Source organism: Chionomys nivalis, chromosome 15 (genome assembly GCF_950005125.1).
Source record: "Chionomys nivalis chromosome 15, mChiNiv1.1, whole genome shotgun sequence".
Taxonomy (NCBI): Eukaryota; Metazoa; Chordata; class Mammalia; order Rodentia; family Cricetidae; genus Chionomys; species Chionomys nivalis.
In genome coordinates this window covers 34,124,018-34,145,905 of record NC_080100.1, presented here as the reverse complement: position 1 = coordinate 34,145,905, position 21,888 = coordinate 34,124,018, and the positions used below count along the sequence as shown (strand labels likewise).

Sequence of the window (21,888 nt, the reverse complement as noted above, 5' to 3'; positions counted from 1 at the left end):
ATATTGGCAATATTTCAAAAACTTCGCTTGCAGAAAACAAAAATGTACCAAGCTGGATTACCAATACTTTGTCTAGGACCATTGTAGGCAATAGTTTCAATAAAAAAAAAAAAATTAAAAAAAACCCTCAGTGAATTTAGCATAATTTTAGCTAAAGTGCATTTTATAGTATTTTTAAGTTGACAACCCATATCTAACAGAAATGTAATTAAACAGAACTTTCTTAAGAACGATGGTAGTGGGTAGGGATATCAGTGGTAGACAGCTTCGCTGTATTGCACCCACAGTGCTGCAGAGGGAGGAAATGAGACATGGAGACAGGAGAGAACAACGACAATGAGACCAGAGATAACTCAACTGGTAGAGTGCTTGAGACCCTGGTTCAATTCTCGGCACAGCATGTACCTGGCTTGGTAGTATAATTGGGAAGAAGGAACATGGGAGTCACAAACTCAAGGTCATCCACTGCTTTGTGGACTGAGGAAAACCCAGTTACATGAGACCCTGCCTCAAAACAAGGTTGGTAGTGATCCGCGCGGGACAACATTTCCAGAGAGGATCTCACTCCCTCCTCACAACAGTCTGTGACATGGTTGTATTCTGAAAGCATTCCAGGTTATGCCCAACAGATAGCTTTCCCAATGGTAATGGTGCCTTGTGGAAGAGCAGAGATTTGAAGCCTGGATTCCAAGACAATGCATCCATCCCCTGTTCTGTATTGCTTCCCGTGATGGAGCCATGGTGGGAACCGCCAGTACCTCCATTTAACAAAGAACACATATTCCAATCACATATCATTTGTTGAAAATACAACTAGAATCCTAGACACTGGAATAAAGGTGTTAAGGACCAGCTGGGCATGGTGGTGCAGATCTTTAATCCCAGCACTCAGCAGACAGAGGCTGAGGGATCTCTGAGCTCCAGGACAGCCTGGTCTACAGAGGGAGTTCCAGAATAGCCAGTGCTGTTACACAGAGAAACCCTGTCTCAATACTATTAAACATTGACTCAAAACACAAAAGTATGAGTTTCCCAGAACTCTGAAATGAAGGCAGAAGAGGGTAAGGTTTAAGAAGAGAAGGGGGAAAGGAAGGCAGAGAAGTCTAGAGTTAGTTGTACAAATGTCTGAGCCAGGCTAAGTTGTACAAATGTCAGCTGCTATGTTGTTTGGCGTGTCAGAAATTATATTTTTTTAAAAAAGAAACAAGCAAACAAAACCTGGCAAATAAACAGACAAAAAACCCTGCCCTCTGGGTCCACTCTCAAGAGTACCGGGGCAACACAAATTGGTCTCATGGGCGGAGGGAGAAACAGAAGAAGAAAACTCTAATGGGGGGAGGTGAGGAGGCTGGGGGAAGACGGTGGATCTAGGAGGAGGTGGGAGAAGGAGACAAATGTGGTCAAAATACATATATGACATTCTCAAGAATTAATAAAAATATTATTTTAAAAGATTTACTGCCCTCATGGGGTATGTATTCTCTTGAAAGAGAAAATGTTGGGAGGGAGGGAGGGAGGGAGGGAGGGAGGGAGGGAGGGAGGGAGGGAGGAAGGGAGGGAGAAGGGGAGGGAAAAAGAGAGGGAGGGACAGAGAGAGTTGAAGAGAGAGAGAGAGGGAGAGAGAGAGAGAGAGAGAGAGAGAGAGAGAGAGAGAGAGAGAGAGATTGTACGTAGAAACCTGAGAAGGAGGGAAAGTTTGAAATACCAATCCCAAAGTGAGGAGGCTGAGGAGAAAGCTCAGTAGGTGTTTTCTAGACAAGCGTGAGGGGCTGGGTTTAGGCCCCGAGTACCCACTTAAAAGCCAGGCATGGTAGAACATATCTGCAGTCGCAGCGTGGGAGGAAGCCAGGAGGGAGTTTCCTGTCAGGTCACTAGGTGAGTTCTGGGTTCAGTGAGGGATCATGTTCCAAACAGTGGCAGGGAGAGTGGAGGAAGGTGTCGACCTCTGGCCTCCACAGTGGTGTGCCCTCGTTCACTCACGCTCGCTCGGCTCGTATACACATACACACATACATTCACCCATGCAAACGTGCAATACAGTGCTCACACAATCCACAATCACACACAATCCACCTAGGCTTTTTATTCCAAGACATAGAAAATAAGGCTTTGTTGCTTTGCCAGGGTTTGGTAAAATGCTCAGAACTACTTCAGCAACAGTGTAACTACCAGACATGGTGGCTAGTGTCCGCAATACCGTCCCTCATGAGGCTGAAGCAGTGGTCTGTAAGTTAGAGGCCAGTTACAGAGTGAGATCTTGTCTCAAAAGAATTTAACGAACAACTTACTGGCAAGTTTATATACACATATAAGCAGTTTTCCTAGCTGGTCCGTCAAATAGAAGGGGAAAGAGAAAAAACAGGAAAGTGAGCACTAAACCATGGGACAGAGCCATCTGGGAAGAAGAGGGTTCAGGAGAGCACACAGTCATTGAGGACATAGGCCTCAAATACGACTGTTTTCTTTTCTGTGGCTCAACCCATCACCCAGCCACTTGGACCAGAACCAACAAAAGTAGCATGCAGAGCTTCCAGACGCTGACTGTGCTGTGTGATTCAGGTTCTAAATATGTAGCCCAGGCTTTGCTCTGAAGAAATTGTATCTTGGGGTGGAAGGGCTTACTGGTTATCAGCAGGTTCTGTTCCCCCACAACAACCTAAAGAGCCCTTGTTCCGACCCTTCTATTTGATTCAGGAAGAACAACTATCCCGAGGACATGGACTGCAACTTCTTCAACCAGATGGAACTAGACGCTCGAGGAAGGGGTACTTACTCTCCTCATGAGCAGCTGGGATCCTCAGGACGGCCTCTTGAGACTGCCCAAGAAAATTAAAAGAAGTCACAGACACGTAGTGTGTCTGGCCCGTCAGAAGCAGTTCATACTGCCGGTTAGTAACATTGTTTATCTCTGTGAGGTTGGTGCTGTTTTCTGCAAAGTACTGTATGTTATAGCCAAGTGTTCTCTCCAGGATGGGGGCTCCTTTTGCCTTCTGTATCCAAAAAAAAGAAAGAAGATTGTCGAAACCAGAAAAAGAAAGGCGCAGGGACAGTGATAAATGGAGCGATGTCATGTTAGCCAACAGATGCTAAGTTGTAACGTTTGCCTTGTGGTGATGTTAACTCTTCAAGTGCCAGAAGAGATGATTTACCAAATGGTACCTACGTATCAACTCTCAACATGAGTCCAGTTTCATGGGTCTAGACTGGGACTAGCAAGTCACGTCCACTTCCTTCTGGGTCCTTCATTCTGTCATGCGCAGGCAGAGGTATAAAAGCTAAAAAGTCAAGGCTTTCCCTTCTGGGCCAAAATCAAGTTCAGAAGTCATCAAAGGTGGGTGGGTAGCTGTGCCTTTATTTTTTACTTCCATAACTCCCTGCTCTAAAGAGGGAAGACAGCTGTCCTGGACCAGACATCCAGCTAGGTAGTCCAGCCAAAACACTCAGGGCTTCCCTGCCAGTCCCCTCAGCAGGAAGCCCGAAGTGCAAGCCCATAAACTGTGACTCAGATTCCTATTTGTAGTCTTAAACTTGGAGCCACTGACAAGATGTTTTGACTGCGAGTAAACATATGGAATATTTCCCGGGAATTATAGGGATTCCAAGTTTTCCGGTATTCGTTACCAATTGCAAACATCATGGAGCAGAACGAGAGGACCTGCGGTCAGACAGTTTTAATTCACTTTAACCCAGCATCATCACAGCCCAGGAATTCCCTTTCATTGACTACAGCAATGAAAGACCAGCTAGAACCTCGAAGGACGAGGGTCCCCTGTCTCCCAAGACAATACATTATCTTTCTTTCCCCTTTAGCCTTTGCTGATATGGCGCTCATATCTTATAAAATTTGCTGGGTTTTATTTTCTGTTCATTTTCAGTCTTACCCACACTAGCCAAACACCCCACCACTGAGCCCATCTTAGCCACTACTTCAATGTGTCCAGATCAGCGATTTTCAGGACAATCCTAGAATCTCACCACCTTTACCACTATCAGACTTTCGAGTCTTTTAGTGAATGCTTTGCTAAGTAAGTTGAATTCTTAGAAAACTCTCTCCTACTGAGGCATAAAGAATACAGTCCCCTAGCAAGGAGGAGGAGGCGGGTGGGAAAGTTTGGTCACTTGCTTCCCAGGCTGGCCTCTTGCCTCCTACCCTCCACAGTATAGCTAAGACCTCGCAAGGTTCATCCTTCACTTTCCTTCCCGAAGACAAGAGTGTGAACAGAGCCATCTCTTTCCACACCTCACCGCATCTGGGGTTCATATAAATGACTTCCCAACTTTGGCTGTGCTCTCCTATGCCCCTGCCTCTGCCACCTAAGGGTGTCCCAAGGACATAGACAAAAGCACTGTCAACCCTGCAGCAATTGGTTTTGGATGTCACTCAAACAGCTAGGGTGATGTCTCCATTTAAAAAGCTCTAAGCTGCCAAGCTTCAGGAAATGGATCACTTCCTAGTGGCCCTGGAGCTCTAACAGCTTTTCCCTCTTCACCATCTCTTCTTCCCTTCAACCTCTCCTTTCTTTCTTTTCTGCTTCCTGCAGCTTGTCTTCTACCTGCCCCCTCCTTTCCTGTTTACCTCTTTGTTTTCCTTTCTGTCCCTTCCCCTCCACCTTTCTTCTTAGTTCCTCCCTCCCCATCTTCCTTGTATCACCTACCATCTTCTTTCTTCCCTCAGGTCTAGGTTTTCATCCTAGAAAGGATCATGTGACTGCTCTTCTGCCTTTGCACACCACACTACTTTAGTACCTAAAGGAACACACGTATCAAATATGTTGGCAATATCGGATGACCTGACCCCCGTCGATGCTCTTCTTGGGTGTAAGGATGAGGTTGCAAAACCTTGCACTATATTCTAGGGGAGGGCAGCCCTGGGGTAGCTTCCTCAGGAAGACCACAGTGCATCCTGCAGTTGCACTTTGTGATTGCCCCAATTATAATGATTCAGATGGAAGAAAGTATCCCATGTCTGTGATGTGTACTTGGGCTCTCTACAGGGTAGCTGATGGAAGCTTCTGAACTGCACAGCTGTGAGCTCTGAGGCAGCACAAGGACCTATAGGACAAGATGTTAGGGTAAAACATGGAGAATCACGGGGTTTTAAGGGGAGGAGACAAAAGGTTTTTTGTTTTGTTTTCAGGTTTTTTGAGATAGTGTTTCTCTTTGTAGCCCTGACTATCCTGGAACTCGCTTTGTAGACCAGGCTAGCTTGAACTCACAGAGATCCACCTGCCTCTGCCTCCTGAGTGCTGGGGTTAAAGGTGTACGCCACCACCAAAGGCTTCTAACCAAGGAGTTAAGTACGGCGAAGGAAGATCACCTTCCACAGCAGCACCACCTTCCTTGCTCCGTCCACACTGGCCGGGCCCACAACTCTCCACAAGTCCAGGATGTGCGGAACTGGAAAGAACAAGAGGGACTGCTTAACTGGCAGAAGGGGGGTTGTAGCAGCGGATATCCCCCGGACCACTGGGCACCCTGTCCTTGGCAAGAAGGAGACAAACAAGGCAGAGAGGAGGGAGTCAGCCTTGTGACGCCCAACAAGATCTCCATTCTGGGGCTGAAGGGCTAGAATCCACCACATCTCCAAATAAATCTGCTCTTCGTCTGATAACTTAATAACAATGTAAAGGAGGAAAAGTAAAATATGCTCTAATGGGATTCACCTGGTCCCCTAAAGCTGGGTGGAAACGCACTTTGTCCTCTGAAATTTGACATCTGTGTACATTAATACACTAACCCTTCCATCTGCAATCAAACGCATACTAGTAGACCTACCAATGACAAACAATGACAGAGGCTAACTTCTAGCAAGTACCACTGCACTAAGTGTCTTATCTGGATGAGCACATATAATCCCTACAGCCCATCACTGTGGGGATTTGACATTACCATCCTCATGGAGAAATGAAGGAATTGCCAAATTATACAAGCTTTTAAGTAACACAGCCAGGATTTTAATCCTGGATATGCACCATATAAATAGATATTTAAACAAAACTTTTCAGATCAATAGACAGATAGTCCTAATGATGAATAGGTTAAAAGAAAAAGGTAGCACCTCAGTTTGGCTTAGAACTTTTCAAATAATTATAAGGTTTGAGGAGATACGAATTAGACAACTAGAATTCCATATGAAATAGGGAATAGATGATTTATGAATTGGAAAACAAGAACTTAGGAACTTCTGGAGTTTAGGTCATACAATCATCTAGCCCTATCAGATCCTGAAAAAGAATGAAGAAAAACAAAAGCCGAAAAAATGCTCTGCTCAGAGCCAAAGTTCTCTGGGGGCGGTTTGTAAGTGCTGATCTCGTTTAGTCAGCAAATGACACCCAGCTGAACTAATAAACAGAAGAAATAATAACTTGTCATGCTGACAGCAGGATAAGTTGAGGACATGACATGAGGACATGCTGAACTGAGGAGCAGGCTAGGCTTTTTTTTTTTTTAAAAAAAAAAAAGATTTATTTATTTATTAAGCATCCAATGTACTGCTGGCAAGGAAGGCACCAGGTCTCATTACAGATGGTTGTGAGCCACCATGTGATTGCTGGGAATTGAACTTGGGACCTCAGGAAGAGCAGCCAGTGATTTCACCCTCTGAGCCATCTCTCCAGCCCTGGCTAGGCTTTTTTTTTTTTTTAAAGAATTGTTAGAATGAGCCATGATAGCACCATGAAAGAAAAATGATGGTGACAGCAAGGAGATTTGGACAAGCCACAACCACACTCCAGGTGCTATTTAATCACCGAACTGCCTGGTGAAGGGTGTAGCTGGGAAGAGGACAGTTTGGGCCATGAACGTGAGGTTCATTCTGATGTTTTCACAGGAAGAGCGCAGCTCAGCCCTGACTATTCAGCACACCTGGCTGTTTCTTAGCATGCATTTTATGTGATGTTTTATACCTATAGTTATTTGTATTGCTTGGGCATTCAGAGATGATGTCTATAGAATATATGACAAACACATACAATTTTAATCAAAAAAATTTAAATTTTAAAATATAACCATCAATATGTGCTAGACCTGGTCCTAACACTCAAGCATGTGGTTTTGAATTTTCTGTGGTCTCTTTCCCACATTACCAGAGCATAGCATGTAAGAACTGAATCTCAGACGAGACGGGCACAGTTCCCCATGCCTGAAGCTACATCCATGAAGAGAAGGTTACAGACTAAGTCTGAACCCCTCCCATGAGGAATGCAAATTCAGAAGGTATCATGTGGGTTTCAGAATCCAACCAAAAGGCTGAATATGGCAAATATGTGATAGTTCCAAGCTGGTCTCACGGAAATTTAAGCAGGCTCGGGAGGAAAAACAAATCCTGTGTCATGAGTACAGAAGTTGTTCCAGAGGCCAGTGTGTAAACTGACTCTTTCTCTTGCTGTCATTAAAAATGTGACCTATTTTCTTGTATTATCACTATAGTCATATACTTAGTGGCTATTTTAAAGGTTTAAAATGTAAACTTATCATAGGATATCTTCATAGGAAGTCATATCACTTCTAGTATGTAAGAATCTCCTAAGAGGGGTTGGAGAGATGGCTCAGTGGTTAAGAGCACTGGCTGCTTCCAGAAATTCAATTCCCAGCAACTACAGGGGGGTTCACAATCATCTATAGTGGGATCTGATGTCCTCTTCTGGCATAAAGGTAAGCATGCATATACATAAAACAAGCAAATAAATATTTTTTTCAAAAAAATCTCCTAAAGAGTATGACAGATAAGACCCTATAGTAACTAAGTCATCTGAGGAGCACGGCTCACTCCCAGGGGCTCAACGGATACTGTCAGTGCTTATGAAGAGGGGGCCCGCAGGTACTCTAGGACTTGCTTTTCTTAAGATGAATCCCAAGCATGGCATGTGTCAAAGCCCAGCAAGACCAGAGCCAGGATAAGCAGACGAGGAACAGTAGAGAGTGGCTTGCCTTCCTCCATAGTCACTCCAGTTTTTTCTTGGCTCCAGTTGCTCCAAAATCTTGACTCATTGGTCCTGAATCGTAGAGCTATGACATATTCCGTGAAAACCTGAAGCCCTGTGAGGTTGTAGACCTTGTTACGATCCTCGAAACTGACCTCTTTCTGAAAGACAGAATGGACGCTAAGCAGAAACAGAGACAGCACGGACTATTTTACTGCGGGTGGGAAAAGGCCCATGCCAGCTGCCTAGACATGTTTAAAGCATAGGCTGAGCGTCATGTGACTAGATATACTCACAGAGGTCGGGAAAATAAATGACAGCCAAAGAAAGAAGAGTCGCTGTCCCTGAGGGTCTGCTGGCTTGCCACAGGGCTCTAGATCAGTCACCACTTTTATGAATGATAAAGTTATAGAAGTTATCAAATCTGAAGGTCTTAAACATCAGAAAGCAAAATGTTGATGGTAAGTTTGGGGTAGCAGAATAAAGATTCTAAATAGGCTAAAATGATGGATGAGACTTCCATGAAGAAATCCAATTTAAAAACACTTGAATTTTGGTTAAATTTCTGGTGGCCAACACTGCCGTACACAAACCAGGGTATACTATAAAAGCAAATTTCTAATTATTTAGGATGTTACTGTGCTCAGAATACAAAATGCATATGGTAGAATATGCTTCCAAGCTAAAATCACAAATGGAAGGTAGAGAAGTAGAATAGTACAATAGTCACTATTTGCTTTTCCTGCTTTCCATGTAAAAAGTAAAAAAAACACAATTCCAGATGAGCAAAGCTGCCAGTGAAGTCTTTCCTTGGGTCTCTAGCAGAAATACTGTAATGGCGGAACTTACCCAGTGGGTACTGTTCACAGCCCTGAACCGAAGGGTGCACCTTAGAGGATAGATAGGGATCTTCTCACGGGGTTTCCACCATATCTGGAACATCTGATGCGAAATTGGATTCATGCTTAAAATTATAGGTGGTTCAGTTTTCACTAAAAAATAAATAAATAAAACCCTCATAATTATAGACAGACAGAAGATACTAACAACATCCACCCAGAGTTGAGTGCACAGACACCCCAGAGAGCCAATGACAGCCCATAATCTGTGGCTTGCTACACGCAGATCCACCAGCAGGGCAGTGGGAAGAGAACGTCACTCTCCCAAAGCCCTGTACCAAAGGAAAGAGCATGCCCAGCCAGAAGAAGATTGCTGCCATGAGTCCTGCGCAAATAAATCCTTTACTCAACACCATTTGCAAAATGATGGCAAAACAAAAGAATATATTCAGTGATGACAAGGATTCAGCCATAGGCAAAATACGGCTCATGGAATAACCTACAACCGAATTATTTTTTTATATTTATTTATTTATTATGTATACAATATTCTGTCTGCATGCATGCTTGCAGGCCAGAAGAGGACACCAGACTTCATTACAGATGGTTGTGAGCTACCATGTGGTTGCCAGGAATTGAACTCAGGACCTTTGGAAGAGCAAGCAGTGCTCTTAACTGCTGAGCCATCTCTCCAGCCCCTACAACCGAATATATTTATGAAGAGTTGGTAGAAGCATCTAGCAGGCCTGTGTCCTTGGCCCCCATGATGGAGAATGGCCACCAGAAAATGCCACTCATTTTCCTTGCACACTGCCAACATCATGGGCCCAAATTTCCTTTCTTGAAAATATGTATTTTAGTCAAGCATGGTGACTCACATTTATAGTCCAAGAATGCGAAAGGCTGGTTGATACAGACCAAAGCCCCGGCTTAAAGAAATAAAAATAATTTTCTTGAAAAATCCTGAAGTTGGGAGACATAACAACAGACATGGAGGAAACCCAGAGAATCATCAGGTCATACTTTGAAAATCTGTGCTCCACAAAATTGGAAAACTTAAAGGAAATGAACAATTTTCTGGATAAATATCACCAAAATTAAATAAAGACCAATTAAGCAAATTAAATAGACTTATAACTGCTAAAGAAATAGAAACAGTCATCGAAAATCTCCCAACCAAAAAAAGCCCAGGACCAGATGGTTTCAGCACAGAATTCTACAAGATTTTCAAAGAAGAACTAATACCAATACCCCTCAAATTGTTCCACACAATAAAAACAGAAGGAACAATGCCAAATTCTTTTTATGAGGCTACAATTACCCTGATACCCAAACCATAGAAAGATATTACTAAGAAAGAGAATTACAGACCAATCTCACTCATGAACATTGATGCAAAAATACTCAATAAAATACTGGCAAACTAAATCCAAGAACATATTAGAAAAACCATCCACCATGACCAAGTTGGCTTCATCCCAGAGATACAGGGATGGTTCAACATATGAAAATCTGTCAATGTAATCCACCATATAAACAAACTGAAAAATAAAAAAACCCACATAATCGTCTCGTTAGATGCTGAAAAAGCTTTCAACAAAATACAACATCCCTTCATGATAAAGGTGTTGGAGAGAGCAGGGATACAAGGAATATGCCTAAACATAATAATGGCAACATACAGCAAGCCAACAGCCAACATCAAACTAAGTGGAGAGAAACTTAAAGCAATCTCACTGAAATCAGGAACAAGACAAGGTTGTCCACTCTCTCCATTCTATTCAATATAGTACTTGAGGTCCTAGCTAAAGCAATAAAGACAACAAAAGGAGGTCAAGGGGATAGGACTCAGAAAAGAAGAAGTCAAACTCTCACTATTTGCTGATGATAAGTTTACATAAGTGACCACAAAAATTCTACCAAGGAACTACTACAACTCATAAACACCTTCAGTAATGTGGCAGGATACAAGATTAACTCAAAAAAAAAAAATCAGTAGCTCTCCTGTACACAGATGATAAATGGGCTGAGGAAGAAATCAGAGAAACATCACCCTTCACAATAGCCACAAATAGTATAAAATAACTCGGAGTAACTCTAACCAAACAAGTTTATGATAAGAACTTTAAATCTTTGATGAAAGAAATTGAAGAAGACACCAAAAAGTGGAAAGAGCTCCCATGCTCTTGGATAGGTAGAATTAACATAATATAAATGGCAATTTTACCAAAAGCATTCTACAGATTCAATGCAATGCCCATCAAAATCCCAGCAAAATTCTTCACAGACCTCAAAAGAAAAATCTCAACTTCATATGGAAAAGCAAAAAACTCAGAATAGCCAAGACAATCCTGTACAATAAAGGAATACTTCCCTGACTTCAAACTCTACTACAGAGTTACAGTACTGAAAACAGCCTGGTATTGGCATAAAAACAGATAGGAGGACCAACAGAACCAAATCTAAGACCCAGATATCATTCCACACACCTATGAACATCTGATTTTTGACAAAGAAGTAAAGCATATAAAATGGAAAAAAGAAAGCATATTGAACAAATGGTACTGACATAACTGGATATCAACATGTAGAAGAATGAAAATAGATCCATATCTATTGTCATACACAAAACTCAAGTCCAAATGGATCAACGACCTCAGCATAAAGCCAACCACACTGAACCTATTGAAGAGAAAGTGGGAAGTATATTTGAACGCATTGACACAGGAGACCACTTCCTAAATATAACCCCAGCAGCACAGACACTGAGAGAAACTATTAATAAACAGGACCTCCTGAAATTGAAAAGCTTCTGTAAAGCAAAGAACATGGTCAACAAGGCAAAAAGGCAGCTTACAGAATGGGAAAAGATCTTCACCGACCCCATATCAAACAGAGGGCTGATCTCCAAAATACACAAAGAACTTAAGAAATTGGTCATCAAAAGAATAATCCAATAAAATAATGGGGTACAGACCTAAACAGAGAACTCCCAATGGATGAATCTAAAATGGCTGAAAGACACTTAAGAAAATGCTCAACGTCCTTAGCCATCTGAGAAATGCAAATCAAAACAACTCTGAGATTCCATCTTACACCTGTAAGAATGGCCAAGATCAAAAACACTGATAACAGCTTGTGCTGGAGAGGTTGTGGGGTAAAGGGAACACTCCTCCATTGCTGGTGGGAGTGCAAACTGGTACAACTTTTTTGGAAATTAATATGGTGATTTTTGATTTCTCAGAAAATTAGGAAACAACCTTCCTCAAACCCAATAATGCCACTTTTGGGCATATACCCAAAGGATTCTCAATCATACCACAAGGACATGTGCTCAACTATGTTCATAGCAGCATTGTTTGTCATAGCCAGAACCTGGAAACAACCTAAATGCCCCTCAACCAAAGCATAGATAAGGAAAATGTGTTACATTTACACAATGGAGTACTACACAGCAGAAAAAAATGGCATCTTAAATTTGCAGGCAAATGGATGGATCTAGAAAACATCATATTGAGTGAGGTAATCTAGACTCAGAAAGACAAATATAATATGTACTCACTCATAAGTGGCTTTTAGATATGAAGAAAAAAAAACCTACAATTCACAATTCTGGAGAACCTAGATAACAATGAGAACCCTAAGAGAGACATACATAGATCTAATCTACATGGGAAGTAAAAAAAGACAAGATCTCCTGAGTAAATTGGGAGTGTGGGGATCATGGAAAAAGGTAGAAGGGGAGGGGGGAGGAAGGGAGAGGAGTGGAGAAAAATATATAGCTCAACAGAAACAATTTTTAAAAAAACCTAAAGTTAAAAAAAATGTTTAGTTTCCCTTTTTTTAGGCTCTCCAGCTATTTTTCTTTTTTAAAAAAATTTATTTTACTTAAAAAATTTCCACCTCCTCCCCTCCTCCCATTTCCCTTCCCCTCCCCCACCCCTCCTCCCATCACCTTCTCCCTCCCTCTCCAGTCCAGAGAGCAGTCAGGGTTCCCTGCCTTGTGGGAAGTCCAAGGTCCTCCCGCCTCCATCCAGGTCTAGTAAGGTGAGCATCCTAACAGACTAGGCTCCCACAAAGCCAGTACGTGCAGTAGGATCAAAACCCAGTGCCATTGTTCTTGAGTTCTCAGTCAGCCCTCCTTGTCCGACACTTCAGAGAGTCTGGTTTGCTCATATGCTCCATCAGTCCCAGTCCAGCTTGCTTTGGCAAGCTCCCATTAGATCAGCCCCACCATCTCAGTGGGTGGGCGCACCCCTTGCAGTCCTGTCTTCCTTGCTCACGTTCTCCCTCCTTCTGCTCTTCATTTGGACCTTGGGAGCTCAGTCCAGTGCTCCAATGTGGGAATGTTTAGTTTCTAAAAAGATTGTCACACTGTTAATCTTTAGGTCCCTGTATTAGAAGTCTGGTTCTCACCTGTGGCTACTGGAAGGTCATGGCACTTTTAAGGGATGGAGCCTAGTAGGCAGGTTTGGGAGGGGAGGGGCACTAGGCGTTTACTTTTGAAGAGGACAATGGAGCCATGATGACTTTCTCTTCTGTTTTGTTCTCCAGTCAGGAAGTAAAGAGCTTTGCAGCAATGGGGCTGACTGGCATAGACTTAACCCTATAAATAAGTCTTTTCTCTTTAATAAACAGTCTAGATATGTGTCGTAGCAACAAAAAGCTGACCAACACTGTAAGCACTATGTTTTAAAACTACCCCAGGAGGTAGAGTGTGTAGTGCTACCACAGAGGACCCAAGTTCAGGTCCCAGCACCCATGTCAGGTAGCTCACAATCACCTTTCAGCTCCAGCTCCAGGAGGTTCGACTCCCTTGGCCTTTATAAGATCCTGGGCCCATGTGTGTGCATACACTTACACCCACATGCAAAATTAAAATTAAATAAAAAGATACCTTTTAAAAAGTGAGCTCAATGGGCCAGGCATGCCTATAACCCTTGTACCTGAGAGGCCGAGGACATGAGAAACAAATTTCATCTTAGCTGTATAATGTGAGGCCAACCTGCCCCAAAACACTAAAATCAAACAAACAAAATTACTTGGAATGGAACAAATGGGCAAAGTGCAGTCATTTAAAAACCTTAGAAGAAAACACAGCAAAAAATTAATTAAAGTTGGTGATGATTTCTTTCTTAGAGGCAATCTCTGAAGCACAAGCAATAAAAGAGAAACCGGTGCACTGAGTTCATCAAACTTATTTTGCTGTCTAAAAAGGCACTATCAAAAAATTTAAAAGATCAAAAAAATGTTAAAGATCATCCAAACAAAGGGAGAAAATATTTGTTAATCACCTATTCCAAATAGAAAGAAACATTAAGACACAACCCAGCTAGGAAGGGATCAGTGGGGTAGGAATGGGACAAGAAAAGTCATGGGAGGAATATTATCAAAATATGCTTTATATGTGTGTGGAAAGGCCGTGATTAAAGCCATTGCTGGTAATTAGTATAGCCAATGAAATACTTTTCAAAGAAAGTAAAAATAGGCAAAATTTTTAAATGAAACAGTCACTTGCAGATGCTACAGTGTGAATCAGGACTCCAGTGGGGTACAAGTCACACTGACCAACCAGGACGACTGTAAAGAAACCGGAACCTTCATACACAGTCAATGAGAATGGTAACTGCTACAGTTACTTTGACCAAGTTTGGCAAATCCTCAAGAAGTTAAACTGAGTTGCCATGGGGCACAGCAATTGCAGTAGGTATAGATCTAAGATCATTTAAGAGATTTTTCAAGCAAACGTTTATACCAATGTTCACAGAAGCACTATTCATACTAACCAAAAAATAGGAACAACCTAAATGTACCCCAGCTGACAAGTGGATCGACATAAGACGACACACCCATTTCATGGAATGCAAGTCAACCTTTAAAATGGAGCAGAGTCCTAACAAATGACAGACCTTGAAGTCATTACAGAAGCCAGATTAGGCCACATATTACACAATTCTATTTATATGAAATGGCCCTAGTAGGTAAATCTATAGGGATAAAAAAACATGCTTGAAGTTGCTAGAAGTTGGAGGAAAAGGCAAATAAATGATTAGGAACTTGCTACTGTTAAGTATGAAGTTTTTTGATTACATTGAACTTAATCCTATTATTGAATTAGTGGTTCTATTTAAAGAATTTTATGCACATAATAAATCCACTGAATTGTATACTTTAACACTTTGAATCTATAATAGTATATTAATTAGATTTAAATAAAGCAGTCACTTTAAATTTATGGTAAAAATTTTTTTTAAAAAGTTCGAAAGACAACAATTGGAGACAGTTTTTTTTAAAAAATAAGAGTTCCTCTTTTCCTTCACAAGCAACGATGACATGCTGGAGAAGCCCTGTTTATTTCTCTGAGAGCCATTCATGTCTCATACTGCAAAAGAGATCCATGGTCAGCCAGAACCCTCCTGTTTATCACTCTTTTTCCTCATTTAATTAATTCCTTCCATCTTCTCCTTCCCTCTCCTCCTCTTCCTTCTTCAATAGATACCTTTTTTAGGCCCACAGCACATACCTATTACTCCCTCAAACTCTGAGTCTATTTTGAGAAGGAAGCGGGAGAGTAATTATTTCGTGTAACGACACTGATATCATCAGCCACTCACTTATGTGGTCGAGGTTCCAGCGTGTGGTGTCAGATTTCGTGTTCCCATCTCCATTCTGAGCTTCTACTTCAACAGTGCAGATATCTGGGGGTATTAAACACGAACGGGGAAAAGAACACGGAGCCTTTGTGACCTGCTCGGTGCAACTTTTTTTCCCAAAGGAGCTTCGAAAGAAAAGGAAATTCACCATGAGTTCAGTACAGACTGCTGAAAACAAAATCACACTTACAAGTTCTAAGTGGTATTTGTTAGTTTTGCACTGGGTTTCTCAGAAGTATCTGGTCCAGGGTTTGTATCTCTCTGCCAAGGGTCCCTGCATCCTGCCTGCCTGAGATGTCGTGAGTCACACAGACCTGGAGACAAGCAGACTTTCTATATGACTGTGTATTCTTACCATCAGAAACAACAAACAGATTGTTGGAAGTCCAGATTACAGTCAACCCCATAAACTATGTGATAATGCATTCCTACTTTAAGAAATAAAGAACAGATTGTTCAAATTCCAGACTAGAATCAGAATATTAAAGCTAGAGCCTTAAGAATTTATCCTTTCAAGCCAGGCAGTGGTGGTGCATGACTTCAATCCCAGCACTCAGGAGATAGAGGCAGATGAATCTCTGTGAGTTCGAGGCTAGCCTGGTCTACAGAGTGAGTTCCAGGACAGCTAGGGCAACATAGGGAAACCATCAGAGGGTTTGCTAAATAAATTATTATAAATATAAATAATATTTAAAATTATAGCTATTATTATACTCATGGTTACTGATGTGGAAAGATACCCCACCTTCTAATAGGATACATAGCATGTACAGATTGATCAGTTTTATAAAAACATACATTTATGTGATTTGTCAGAGATGCTTGGAGAGCTCTCTGTAAAGATGTTTAAATTACTGTCTTTTGAGGGTGCAATTGAAAACATTTGTGTGTTTCATGCTGAATTTTTATCATTTGTATATTGTTTTTTAAAAAGTCATTAAGATAGATAGCTCTATGTACAGATAAATAAAAGATTGATAGAGAGATAATAAACACATAGATAATAGATAGAGGACAGGTAGATGTGGTGATTTGAATGAAAATGGCCCCTGTGAGATCAATATTTACATGCTTAGTTGATGAACTATTTAGAAAGGATTAAGAGGTACCAAGGCCTCCAGAGCGGTGACAGGCGGGCACACACACCACACACGTCTCTGCCTTCTGCTGAGAGCACACACACACATGCACACACACACACACACACAGTCTCTGCCTCCTGCTGAGCGCACACACACACATACACACACACACCACACATGTCTCTGCCTCCTGCCAAGAGCACACACACACACATAGATAGTCTCTGCCTCCCACTGAGAGCACACACACACATACACAGTCTCTGCCTTCTGCTGAGAGCACTCACACACACACTCACACACCACACATGTCTCTGCTTCCTGCTAAGAGCACACACACACATACACAGTCTCTGCCTCCCGCTGAGAGCACACACACAGTCTGTGCCTCCTGCTGAGAGCACACACACACCACACACGTCTCTGTCTCCTACTGAGAGCAACACACACCACACACATGTCTTTGCCTCCTGCTGAGAGCGCACACACACACACCACACACGTCTCTGCCTCCTGCTGAGAGCACACACACATACACACACACACATACACCACACATGTCTCTGCCTCCTGCTGAGAGCACACACACACACACACACACCACACGTCTCTGTCTCCTGCTGAGAGCACACACACACCACACACGTCTCTGCCTCCTGCTGAGAGCACACACACATACACACACACACATACACCACACATGTCTCTGCCTCCTGCTGAGAGCACACACACATACACACACACACACACACATACACCACACATGTCTCTGCCTCCTGCTGAGAGCACACACAGTCCCCCACACTTACTAAGTCAGCCTCACGGTATAATTGGTGTCACCAATTCCTTCCTCTGGACTCCAAGTGCAATTCATATTTTTGTCAAAGTAGAAAATGCAGGAAATGTTTTCGGGCTTAGCTGGTAGAACTAAGGAAAAGTCAGAGAAACATAGAGTCAGTGCACAGAAACCATTGCTGGCACACCATAGTTTAACCAACACTGTCCAGGTGGCATTTGCTAGGTGCAATCTCCTAATCAGACTCAGGAAATGTTTGTCACTTCAGTTATTCCCTTTGAAGAACTGATTTCTACTAAAAAAAATAACAAACTTTTACATTCATTCCTAATAAAAATACTTAGAAGAAAAACCTACTGTAAGTGAATATTAACTGCAGGTGAATTACTAAGCCAGGCATCAAATGAAGTCCTCCTAATAAGTGATTATGATATGGACTTAAGAAAAACTCAAAAATGCTGATTTATGCTATACCATTTTGCACCAACCATTTTTCCCTAAAGAAAACACTTCTTAGAGCCGACGTTCCTATTGAGCAGAAAAACCATGCAATGTTTAATTCAGAACGGGGGTCGAGAGCCATAAGGCGTCCCTACGTAGTAGAATTTACATATTCATAAACAGTTTTGAGAATAAATTACAGTGTCAGAACATAGTCCGAGAACAGAGTTGTGTGAGGTGAATTCCAAGTGCTTGTAGAAAACTCCAAGAAAACAAGACAAGAGTCTTGTGACCTCAGTTTCTTCAAGACATGGAATTGTTCTTTCATGGAAGTGTGTTTTCATGCTCCTCCCAGGAGTAGCAGACAGGAGTGGGTTGATTTCAGATTATTCATTACAACTGGCTATACCCAGAGGGACTTCCAGACCAAACAACTTGGTCATGAACTTTAAGGGTAGATACAAACATGATGCCCCAGTACTCAGGTAAAACCAGCTGCCCCATAATGAATAACAGAAAAGAGATTTGGCCATACCAGATGGTCCAGAAAAGATCAGTGGAGCGAAGGACCCATCCCTACCAACACTGGTGTGATTTGGGATTCCACTCTTTATGCTATGAATGTTCTATTACCATTGGATAATAAAGCGGCTGCTTTGGCAGGGCAGGATAGAGCTAGGCAGGAAATCCAAGCAGAGATAGAGGAGGAAAGAAGGAGTCAGGGAGATGCCATGTAGCTGCCAAAGGAGAAAGATGTCAGAACTTTACCAGTAAGCAACAACCTTGTGGCAATACACAAATTAACAGAAATGGGTTCATTTATAATGTAAGAGCTATCTAGAAATATGCCTGAGCCACTGACCAAACAGTGTTGTAATTAATATAGTTTTTGCGTGATTATTCAGGTCTGGGTGGCTGGAAAACAGAAGTCCAGTCTTCGCGTGTGCTGGTGTTACACAAATCCTGCGCTAATGTTCAGACACCATCAGAAAGGAGATCAAGGGAACTGCAGGAATTTTAGAAGTGGAAGTTTTTACCTCAGAAGGACTGAGTTAACCAAAAGACACCTGAAACCAGAAGAAAGTGAGCTGAGTTTAAGAAGTTTAAGTGTGTTTCAAATGTATCCCTGACTAATTAGTGACATCCACACCAGGCTGAATAAAAAACAATATCTCAAGGGAATTTGTAAAATTATGAAAACCAAAACCAGGAACAATCTCTCACAGACATAGCAGGGTTTTTTTTTTTTTTTTTTTTTTTGGTGTGTGTGTGTGTGTGTGTGTTTTGGCTGTTATTAATAAAGTTGCTATGACTAAGCCAAGACCTGGCCTGGTGACACATACTTGTCGTCCCAGTACTAGAGAGGTGGAGGCAGGTGGATTCTCAGGTTTCACAGGCAGGTTAAGCCTGGCCTATGTGGTGACCTCCAAGCCAATAAGAGAACTGGCATTAAAAAAAATTCAAAAGTGAGCAGTGCCTAGTAATAAAGATATCCTCTGGCCTTCATACTCACAGGCACACCACATAAACACACACACACACACACAAAATAATAAAGGCAAAGAAAGCCAAATACTATACAATCTCACTCATGTATACTCAAAGTTGACCTCGTAGAAGAAGACACTAGATGTGTGGGTGGTCCTTCCTTCCTTCCTTTCTTTTTCAAGACAGGGTTTCTCTTTGTAACAGCTCTGGCTGTCCTGAACTCACTCCATAGACCAAGTTGACCTCAAATTCACAGAGGTCTGCCTGCCTCTGCCTCCCAAGTGCTGAGATTAAAGGTGTGTGTCACCACCGCCCACTGCAGCAAGCATTTTTAACTGATGAGCATACTCTTAGCAAACCAAGAGCCTCTGGATCTAATGTTTTCGATGTCATTGTTGGATATGTAAATTTTATCTCATTAGAGCCAGTTTTCAACGACAAAGAAGCAGCTTTGGCTAACATGTATCCCTATCTTAATTTTTTAAAAGTAAGTTGTGATAAAATGAATCGCCTCTTAGGTTGGCATGGTCTAGGTGTGATCAAACTTTTGACATTGGCACAAGAAACTCATCTATAAGCTTCACACTTGAGAACCATGAAACTTAGTTACAAACAAAAATTGCAAAAGCTATTCATAAAGTAAGCTTGCAATTTTATGCTAGACTATACTTATAGCTATCGCTAGGTTGCCCAGTCCTCTGATACTGTGGCAAGATGTTGTGATCAATAAATATGTTGGGTCTCATTCACAGCTAACCTGGAATGTAGCCTGTGGACTACATGTCTAAATGATCTTGATCTTAAGGGCACCTCTTCATTTAAGAACATGACAAATCATCTCTCCAAATTTAATGTAAGAATATGCACTTTCTGTTGTCAGCACACGTATGCAAGTTTGCATGCGCATACACACACACACACACTCACTCACTCAAAATATCACAGATTCTATGTTGCTCATCTGTGAATGTTCAGAATTTGTTTGTTCTGAAGTTAAAATTTCTCATCCAAAAACATATGAACTTCATGACCCACAAAAGCTGACCTACCTGCCAGGCTGAATTTGAAAAGTAGAGGGAACACCCACAGTGCCAAGGTCCACATTGTTCCGGAATTCACACCCAGAGGCTGGCCAGAGCTCAAAAATCTCATCAGTCAAGTGAGAGATTGCTTCTCTGTCTCTCTATTCCAGTGACAGATTCTAGGCATTTGGGCAGGAAGGAGAGTTTTATTTCTATACCACCCTATCCCATCCATCCTCCATCCCATCCCCCATTCCATCCCTCACCCCATCCCATCCATCCTCCAACTCATCCCTCACCCCATCCATCCATCCTCCATCTCATCCCTCATTCCACCCCCACCCCATCCATCCTCTATCCCATCCCCCATTCCACCCCCACCCATCCATCCTCCATCCCATCCCCCATTCCACCCCCACCCATCCATCCTCCATCCCATCCCCCATTCCACCCCCACCCCATCCATCCTCCAACCCATCACCCATTCCATCCCCCACCCCATCCCATCAGCTGTCTGTCACAACACAGATCTCGTCATAATTACTACTTCAACCCCAGTCCCCATTTTAAAGATGTGTACTGGCAACAGGTTTTCCTTTGGTCCACAATGCACACTACTCTGCAAGACCCAAAGCAAATGACCACCGAGAACAGGACTGAGGCAGACAGAAGGCACCATGACTCTGTACAGATTAAGGCCACTTCTAGTCTTTGCCTTAATTACTGAGCTCTGGACCAAACAAAACAACCGAGAGCTTTCCAGAAACTCTATTTCTTGTCTCCCAACTGTGTGTGCTGGCCTTTCCCCTTGTAAGATTATGAAGTATACTTGGTTTTGTACCTGGTTCTTGGCTTAGAACTCCTTCCTCAAGGCAGACTATAGAAACTAATTTCTCTTTCCTGAGATGAATCATAGAAACAGAAATTCTAATTTTCCCTTTCTTCCCTTTCTCTTTCATAATAACCTGGTAAGCCTGCTCCTCTGAGTTCAGTGAGTCGTTCAGACAGATTAGCTGAATTCAAGGAGGAAGTCATAGCAACGATGATTTATAGTCAGTTGGTCCAGAAGCACAAGTAAAACTGCCCAAGGCTTGGAAGTAGGAGCTGCATTTTCGGGGAGTTGGTGTCTCCAACCTGGGGGGTCTGATATCCGGGAAGATGATATCAGAACTGAATCAGATTGGAGGACAGTTCTCTGGCAACGGGTGCCACAGAATCAATTGTTTGCTATGTGAAAAGTCCCCACCCGTCTGCTAGTAGAACTTTCTGTGATGACTACGCAGCAGCAGCAGAAGAAATCAAGACATTCTGTTTTCCCTACCACATCCTCGTTCCTGGCAATTTAACCACTTCCCTAGACTTACGTAAAGGCCAATCTATGCTAGGACGCATCCCTGAACACCCGGAACCTTCCTTTGAGCCTCTCCCACTGAGCTAGCTGCACGGATGGTTCTCAGTAACAGGCTTTCTGATTTACCCACTGGTAGCTTTGTGGGATCAAAACCTGCTCAATGCAGCACATGGTGTGTGGTAGACACTCAGTATTCCTCATGTAGTTGATAGTAAGGAATAAAATAAGTGCCAGCTCAGGGCCAGGAAAATCTAAAGATGAAGCAAATGTGAAAACATAACTCATCCCAGGGAG

At 42.3% G+C, this 21,888-nt stretch overlaps 1 protein-coding gene across 1 annotated transcript in view; it reads right to left on the bottom strand.

Annotated features, from left to right (window-relative positions):
* Il31ra (interleukin 31 receptor A) overlaps nt 1-20,392 on the bottom strand; it is a 34,697-nt gene extending 14,305 nt beyond the window's left edge. The window contains exons 1-7 of the mRNA XM_057789985.1: nt 20,271-20,392; nt 17,306-17,423; nt 15,376-15,539; nt 8,772-8,914; nt 7,930-8,083; nt 5,318-5,397; nt 2,774-2,990 (exon numbers count right to left, since the gene is read on the bottom strand). Coding sequence (XP_057645968.1) covers nt 2,774-2,990; nt 5,318-5,397; nt 7,930-8,083; nt 8,772-8,914; nt 15,376-15,539; nt 17,306-17,423; nt 20,271-20,373 — 979 coding nt within the window. The 5' untranslated portion in view covers nt 20,374-20,392. The remainder of the gene's footprint in view (nt 1-2,773; nt 2,991-5,317; nt 5,398-7,929; nt 8,084-8,771; nt 8,915-15,375; nt 15,540-17,305; nt 17,424-20,270) is intronic.
* Nucleotides 20,393-21,888: the final 1,496 nt, after the last annotated feature.